The sequence below is a fragment of the Nothobranchius furzeri genome, chromosome 9, assembly GCF_043380555.1.
Source record: "Nothobranchius furzeri strain GRZ-AD chromosome 9, NfurGRZ-RIMD1, whole genome shotgun sequence".
Lineage (NCBI taxonomy): Eukaryota > Metazoa > Chordata > Actinopteri > Cyprinodontiformes > Nothobranchiidae > Nothobranchius > Nothobranchius furzeri.
In genome coordinates this window covers 44,272,730-44,280,712 of record NC_091749.1, presented here as the reverse complement: position 1 = coordinate 44,280,712, position 7,983 = coordinate 44,272,730, and the positions used below count along the sequence as shown (strand labels likewise).

The 7,983-nt window shown below is 43.9% G+C and overlaps 1 protein-coding gene and 1 long non-coding RNA gene across 4 annotated transcripts; one reads left to right on the top strand and one right to left on the bottom strand.

The window, feature by feature from the left end:
- Positions 1 to 2,133: 2,133 nt before the first annotated feature.
- Positions 2,134 to 3,403, top strand: LOC139071787 (uncharacterized). Its single transcript, XR_011521604.1, has 3 exons — positions 2,134 to 2,363; positions 3,064 to 3,125; positions 3,214 to 3,403. It is a non-coding gene; the product is annotated as an uncharacterized lncRNA (long non-coding RNA).
- A 262-nt stretch (positions 3,404 to 3,665) lies between these two features.
- On the bottom strand, positions 3,666 to 5,225 carry LOC139071786 (spectrin alpha chain, non-erythrocytic 1-like). Of its 3 annotated transcripts, XM_070554881.1 has the most exons (6): positions 5,048 to 5,225; positions 4,532 to 4,624; positions 4,317 to 4,421; positions 4,212 to 4,244; positions 4,104 to 4,139; positions 3,666 to 3,897 (listed from the first exon to the last, which is right to left on the bottom strand). In XM_070554881.1, exons 2-6 carry the CDS (start codon positions 4,595 to 4,597, stop codon positions 3,820 to 3,822), a joined length of 318 nt encoding a protein of 105 aa, XP_070410982.1. In that variant the 5' UTR covers positions 4,598 to 4,624; positions 5,048 to 5,225; the 3' UTR covers positions 3,666 to 3,819. The 3 variants fall into 3 exon arrangements, with proteins under 3 accessions (XP_070410982.1, XP_070410980.1, XP_070410981.1); XM_070554879.1 differs by having other exon boundaries at positions 4,104 to 4,244; XM_070554880.1 differs by lacking the exon at positions 3,666 to 3,897 and having other exon boundaries at positions 3,999 to 4,244.
- Between the last annotated feature and the right edge of the window lie 2,758 nt (positions 5,226 to 7,983).

Below are 7,983 nucleotides of genomic sequence, written 5' to 3'. Positions count from 1 at the left end.
TAAAAAAGCATCAACGTTCAATAAAGTTAGAATATTTTCTGCACTTTTTAGGTGAGAAAATAGAATGACATTAAGTGTGGAATTATGGAAAATCATCTTGAGAAAAATTCCAATTGAATGTGAGAATTTAAACTTCTTTACCCAGCCTTTACCCAGACACTCATGTCCTGGACGTGCTCCACAGCTGCCTTCCTCTCCTCACCTCTTCTTCTCCCACCTTGCTACACAACACCCATCTGATCTGCCGCCGCATGTTTATTCTCTCTACTCCTCCATCTTGTATAAGACCTGAGGTTCCTTCTGAATGACTTGACCTCCCCCTGCTTCTCTTGAGGTGACAAAACTAATGCATTTGGCCTCCATTCTACCTCCTAATCCACCTATGTAATTATAAATGCCCCTCCTCTCAGACAGCCTTCAAGAAATACCCTGGAGGTTGTAGATGGGTGGTGGCAAAGATTAAGATTCTCCTCAGATCATCTTTTTCTTTTCCTTTTTCCCCCTCTGGGTGAAACTAAATAGACTGTAACACACACACACACACACACACACACACACACACACACACACACACACACACACACACACACACGCACAGCTAGACAACAACGGTTGAGGGGGTTAAACTGAATGATTAATTGAAAACAACAGCACAATGACAGTTTGATGATTGCCAGCAGTGCTGATTGACCGATAAATGCATGCAAATCAAAACCTTTTCTGACTACAATTCAAATCGCTGTTCATCTCTCCCACTGGGATGGAGCGATGGAAGGAGGTTTCCCAGTCAGTCACCCACCCATCCATGTTGGCGGCCTCTGGAGAAAAGAGGAAAAAAGAGGGGGCGTTTAAAATAAACAGAAGAGAACAAATGAGCTCTGTGACGGCTCAGCAAGCGCTGCCTCCCTCCTCGCCTGTCTGAATGGCCATTCTTTGTTGACGGCTGAATATCTTTTGATATCGGAGCCAAGGCCATCTCCCTGGATGCTATATTCTGAGGCAGAACCCTTTCACATGCAAATAAATTCCAGTATTTGATTGGTTCGACCCCTATGGACAATGTGCTATAATGGACATCACATTTGGGATCAGAGGATGAGTAATGGGGCAATATTTGGGCTTCTCCTCTTCTGTTGGCTTTTGGGGTCTTTGATTGTTCTTCGTGGTTTTAGAATTGTGTACTAACTCAAGCTGGTTTGACAAAATCTCATTTTTTTTGAGGAGAGAGGTCCAGATGGTGTCTCACAATCTGATGTTTAGCAAAGCATGGAGAAGGATTTGTGCTCGGACTAATGCTTGGTTACAATTCACCCAAGGATTAGTGTGTGAATGTGTGTTTGATGAGGACACATCTATGGGAGTCCACCGTGGCAACCCACTGAATAGGACCTAAATCACTAACTAATGCCTTCTAAATTCTCTAAATGGGTTAGGGTGCCTGAACACAGACACCCAATCAGGGGGGATGCTAGGAGCCACCATATAGGCAGTTAGCTACATGCACCCTTAAATGCACCTGCCCCAAAAAACAATTACAAAAGAATCATTCAGCTCAGTGTTCTAAAGCATCTGCAGATTGGATTTTTCAGGTTGTGCTCATGAGATGCCCTGAGTCAGTAATTCAAATCTAGTTGTCATGTTGATTTGAATTTGATGAATGTTTTACGTTTTTGCTGTATTAGAACATGTTTTCAAGCCTTTTAACAGCATTCTAATTATGTACCTATAAGTGTGTGTGTGTGTGTGTGTGTGTGTGTGTGTGTGTGTGTGTGTGTGTGTGTGTGTGTGTGTGTGTGTGTGTGTGTGTGTGTGTGTGTGTGTGTGTGTGTGTGTGTGTGAGTGTGTGTGTGTGTGAGAGAGAGAGAGAGAGAGAGAGAGAGAGAGAGTTGTGATTAAAAAGAGGAAAATCAGTGGATCCTGAGAAAGGCAGAATAAGGAGAGGATGATGAAGGTCATACCATAGACTGTACATATACTGGACAATTCGATTCCATAGGCTTCAATTTCACGTTATCTGTCCATAATGGGAGGTGTCCACCACCGCCATTTTGACCGTGTCACAGGTTCCGTCCAGCCCAGACAATTCCATAAAAGGGAAGAGAGGAGGCGCTGAGGGTGTGGCTGTAAGGCTGGGCTCGAGTGACGACACCCAGGCGAACTAGCTACGAGCTAACCTGAAGCTAACCCTGGCTAACCCAAAGCTAAAGCGGAGGTGGGAGCCGAGCTAACGGATGTAGCCACCTAGCTTCAACCCAACCGGAGCTAACTGGAACACCCATCGACCTGAACCTTACACGGAGTTTAGGTGGAGGTTTTCTGCGCCTGTTCGTGAGAAGTACCTGTATTAAAAAAGTTTTAAATCGGTAAGTTTATAATTTATTTCCGTAATGAAAACATTTTGCTTTGAGCAAGTTTTCAGTAGTTTTTTTTGGCGCTATCACTCCTGAGTCGCACCAGCCATTAAATGTATCATGAAGAAGAGAAAATATATTTAAGTCGTATTTTGGGGGGACATTTTATTATCTTTCTTACAAAATCTGAGACCAAGCGTTTCACATTGCAACACAAGCACCGGTAACCATAACAGAATTTACAGCCAGCAGAGGAGAGGATGGCGGTGTTTCAAACCCTCCCGGCCGGCGTGTAGAGCTCATTCCTGGGCTGGAGCCGGCCCTCAGCACCCCGCCACAGGCTCTAACAGATGCTGGCGGTGTTTCATATATTTCCAAAACGTAATACTTGTTTGTATCTTGTACAGCCAACTAGCCTTTATTCTGGACTCAGTACAATTTACCAAAAGTAAAGAGACATTATACAGATGAAGTAAGCACAAGATAACTTACTGGAAGACACAGAGTTATCATCAGAACCAGAACAAGAGAGCCTGATAACAGTCATGTGAAAATAACAGTTAAAAAGTATGTATGTATAATAGAAATAAAAATATATTAGAATTAGTGTAACTCACTGTGATCCAAACAAATCAGCCATAGCTGATGAGTAAATATGACATGAGGTCTGGGAGTTTTTAAGTTTCATTCTTTTATTACATTTTTTTCTTAGATCTATTAAAAGGTCACCATGGCAGCCTGTGTGTCTCCAACGTCAGCTACACAACGCAGCGTGTAAGTTCCAAGTACTTGTCTTGACCACTTCATGAATGGTTTTGTACTTTAAACAGCTAGGCCAAACCTGTTATTTTTTCCTCCATAGCCATTTGGATCATTGGAGACAGCTGAGTGAGGCGTGGTGCCCAGAGAGCTGCAGAGACAACCTTGGCCTCCCTGACGTCTGTGTCTCCTGGTTCGGTTGGGGCGGACCATCGACATAAATACCTACATGTGCCGACACTTTGCGCCCTGTTTTATAAAATGTAGTGTTAAAAATAAATGTTTTTGCTCAATTACTGGAATTTCTTTGGTTAAGACAAAAGTGAGGAATAATCATTTACAAGTTATTTGTACAACAGGCCCATTTTAAATCCCAACAGTTTCTTAGCAGACAATAGAAATGTGTTCTTTACTAACTTTACTTGGTTTGAAAATCTTACTAAAATAAACTTGAGTGCCGTATTGCAAAACCCAATCATACTTGTTATGTAAACATTAGCTTTGTAGATATTTTTTACAGATATATATTTGTGTGCAACAAAAACCAAACTTAAATAATTTGTCATTCTTTATTGAAAAACAACAAAATACAGGTATACAGAAGTGTGGGAAAATGATAATGTGAAAGTATTGCACTATAAATGAAGTGAGATGAGATGAAGGTGGACGCCGGCTGGACGCCGGACGAAGAAACCTGGAGACGGATCGCTCAGACAGGAAGGGAAGAGCTTCCTCTTACCTTGATGGAATTAAAGTTAGCCGTCGTCTGAACGCCCAACCGTACGGTCTGAGGTCAAAGGTCACAGGAAACACACACCAGTCAGCAGTCATACAGATGCATAAAGATAACTAGCCATGGCAACCAGCTGACATGTCCCCACTTTCACCAAAACCTGGTGCCTGCCGGGTCACCTGAATTCCTGTGTGATGTCAGCACGGTCGGCCGTGACTGCTGCCATCAGAGGTGACCTCTGATCAGCTGAATGAACTCACCTTCCAGGGTGACGCCGTGTTAGAGTCGGCTTCATCCTGTAAACAAACAAATGAGTGGTAACATAAACACCACGTCTGGTTCTGGTGGAGGCGGAGGACAACACGCACCTTTCCAGGAGCAGAACCCAGATGTTCTTGTTGCTACAAACAGAGACGAGCAGAGTTAAACCAGGAAGTGAGAGGGACCAGCTGCTGCAGACAGGTGACGCTCACCTGAGCCTGAACCATAGGAGCCTCCTCAGCCATCAGACCTTCTGACTCCAGTTCAGATGCCACCTTGTTGATGTCCCTCAGGCGGGACTCATTGGCCTTCAGGTCCTGCAGGACAAAAGCACCTGCTGATCACCTTGTTGCTGTCGGGTTAACAGGTCTGGTGTTAGAACGTGGTGGATAAGAATGTTCTGACGGGCCGAGGATTCTGAACTCACCCTGCAGGACTGGGCCTGCTCCTTCAGGGCCTGGATGCTGCTGCCGTAAGCCGACAGGTCCGACATCAGGGCCTCGTGCTTCTTCAGGAGAGCCTGTGGAGCAGAACATCAGAACCTTCAGCTCGTCTGACACAAGTGGAGCTTTCTCGCAGCGATGGTCCAATCGGATCCGCCACCGTAAAACAAACCCTGCTCAGTTCACCGCAGACGTAGCTCTGCGGGTGTTTAGTGGAAAAGCGTGAGCCTTCTGCCGGCTGCCACGTGTCATGGCTGCTCTGCAGCGGGAACACACATCACAGCTTGTAAACCGTTTGAAATAAGAGCGACGGGAACACGTTTGTCATCACTTCCTGTGCGAGGCCAGCACTTCTACTCCTAACCCATGAGACGCTCAAACGAGCAACGATGTCTGGTAGACAACCGAAGGAAATGCCAAATACAGAAACACTAATTATGAAGGACTGGAAAGAGAGCAAAGAAAAGCGATTGGAGTTTCTCAGGAAGGGACTTCCATACCTCGGCCAAGTCCTCGTCTTTCCCTTAGTCTGGACTTCCAACGATGGGCTCCTTCTCCCTCATCCAGGACTCGGCCTCATTAGCATCCGCAAAGTACTGCTTGGCCTGCAGAGAGTCCTCCAGGTCCTGCCTCCTCTGGGACGCCTTGGCCTTCAGCGTGTCCCAACGTCCATGAAGCTCTGACAGCTTAGTCTTCACTTCCTCACCAGCGAAGTGACCTGGACCCAAAAAAAGTGAGCCAGAACCTGCAGACACCTCAGAAACATGTCAGGACCAGACCTGCTCTACCTTCTTCCACCATGGTCTCTCCTTTCTGGGTGACAGCCTTGATGCGAGGTTCATGACCTGTGATCTCAGCCTGCAGAGCCTGGTGCTTCTTCAGCAGGTTCTGGACACCAATCAGGTCCTTCCCTGAGGACACATGTTAGAGTTCAGCATTATGCAGTAGACAGACCAGTTTAACCCAGGGGTTTCTTTCTTCTACAATCTGCTCTTTAACTGTATTATTTCCTGCTATTTCAGCTGTTAACTTTATTTTTTCTCTAAGTGTTTTTCTCCCCAGAAGAAGCTACAATGACGTTTTGCTGAGCTGTGGTGGCCTCATGGAGGGGGCCATCGGCTAGCACACTGCTGCTAACCACTTAAACATTCTCCCTCTCCTGATAATAACATTTTACTTTCTTTGATGTTGGATGTGCTACTACTAGTTTACCCGTTTAATTATAGATTCACTAGGATAAATACAATAAAGTTTATCTCTTGCCAAATAGAATATTTACTGTGGCGAGCCCGTGAAGAGGTGTAGGAGAATGCGACAAATTTGTCTGTTAAAAAGTCTGTTATGTACAAAAACACAATATCATCACACTATTTTGGACCGATACATGACGGTCATGTCCAGCTTGGGGAGAAAATATGACACGTCTTTCAGGATGGACTTCATCTTTGGTAGCTGGCGAAGCCGGGAAAAGCAGGATCTAACCACCTGGCTAATGTGGGAGTCCATCCGCATCTCTGGGTCCAAAACCACCCCCAGGTTAGTGATGGTTGGCTTCACTAAGCTGCAAAAACAGGGTTGCAGGACAGGACTAACTGCAGTGGGAGAGGGAGGAACAAATATTCCAGTTATAAATATTAAATATTTGAACAAATAAATATTTGTTAAAAGGAAGAAACTGATGATGACTTTAAGATTAGAGGAATGTTCTAGAACGGGTCTGGAACCAACGATGGCCCTTTGGATCAAATTTGGATTAAAAAAATAGCTCATGATTTTATTTATGGATGGAATAAAAATACAGGTTGTAAGCATCTTCTCAGTATCTTCATGTTGCACGACTTTCCACAGCAGAAGGACACAAAAACTGCCAGAATTATGATTAGAAAGATTTACGTTTTAATCTCAGAATCCCAACTTTTCCCAGAATCTTCACATTATTCTATGAATTCAGAGAAAATATACATTTTTCAGAGGTCTCGCTCCCCTGTTGTGGATATTTCTCAAAATTCAACCATTTTTTCTTTTCAAAAGCTTTAGTAAGAGTTTGGACTCTAAACAAGTTTTACTTTGCAGACTGCTTGTCTAAACCTTCATCAGATCTGCTCATAATAAAACATTTGGGTTATATTTAATGCCCAGGAAGATGCTCTTCCTGGGCATTAAGTTATCAAAAACAGATAAAATTATTTTTTACCATAATTTTAACTGCTATCAGCTGATAAAAATAATAAAAAACAGCCTGATCATTAAAGGGGTGTAAGTGAAACCGCGCGGATCACACAAACCATCATGCTGTCTATATGACTTTGAAAATATATAGTTTAATTACAGTTTGATTTATTTGACATCTGTATAATGTTTATTATTTTGTTTTTTCCCCCTAAATGCCTAACGTTTCAGTTTAACATGAATATTAGTCATTCATCACAATACATAAAGTTACACATTTTAAATTTTAATAGGGGAAGACTGCAGGAGGGAGCGGTAAAATACAGAAATCCCCAGCAAAAACAAGAAACTTTACGAGTCTGATGAAACCCGCTGGAGTTCCTTCAGCAGGCCTGGTGGCAGCTACAACGGCCCAGTGGCTGTGCTTGGTCAATGTTATCGAGCTCAGTCCGGCTCGGCCGTGAACGAGCCGAGGCGACATCCTGCTCTGCTTAAGAAGAGGTGTTATTTTCCGCTTCAGAAGAAGCGTCCGTGTTTTACGCTTTCTCAGAGACATGTCACGTCGCTAAGTTGTTAGCGCCGCGCGCTAACACGTCAATAGTGCAGCATAGCCTGCTGGAGGGTTCAGATGAAAACACCCTACCACTCAGGCTGCTTACACATCGATATTAAGTTGTCGCTGTTGCGCTCACGCCGTAATACAGTATTAGATGCGGTTAAAGTCAGACATGAAAAACTCCACGAGCGGTCAGACCGCGCAGCAGCTAGGCGCAGCAAATAGGCGCCGGATCGTCCAGGCTGCCCGGCCTGACCGCTGGGGATTACCGGATGGAAGAATGGACACAGAAGTCTCCCTCTTAGCGCTCCGTCATATTTCAACCCATTTTTATCTTAAATGCACTGGGTTTTACCCTATTACCCATCTAAATATGCCCTATTAATTATTTTACCGTATTTTACATTTAAATTTCATGGTTAAACAGTACATGCTACATGTTAAACTGATAGTTAGCTAGCTACTTCGGTAAACTCAGCTAGTTTAAAGGTAGCAGTGACATAAAATACGAATATAGATTTTAACTTACCGAAAAAAATGAAGTGGAGACTCCTTGGACGCTCTATTAGTGCAATTAATACCACTGCAAGTCATTTTGTCCAACAATTGCACCAATAATATCCAAAGAAGAATACACAAACACAGAGACTCAAAATGCCGGAGCAGTTTCCAAGCCAGACCGAGGCTGTACTGAGGCCTTTCCACGGAGCT

Excerpts from the sequence above, each read along its gene's own strand:
- LOC139071786 (XM_070554879.1), bottom strand. The coding sequence starts at position 4,597 with ATGTCGGACCTGTCGGCTTACGGCAGCAGCATCCAGGCCCTGAAGGAG. Across the intron at positions 4,245-4,316 it reads CTCCTATGGTTCAGGCTCAG|CAACAAGAACATCTGGGTTC; the intron begins GTGAGCGTCACC and ends CTCTGTTTGTAG. Across the intron at positions 3,898-4,103 it reads ACACGGCGTCACCCTGGAAG|ACCGTACGGTTGGGCGTTCA; the intron begins GTGAGTTCATTC and ends CTTTGACCTCAG.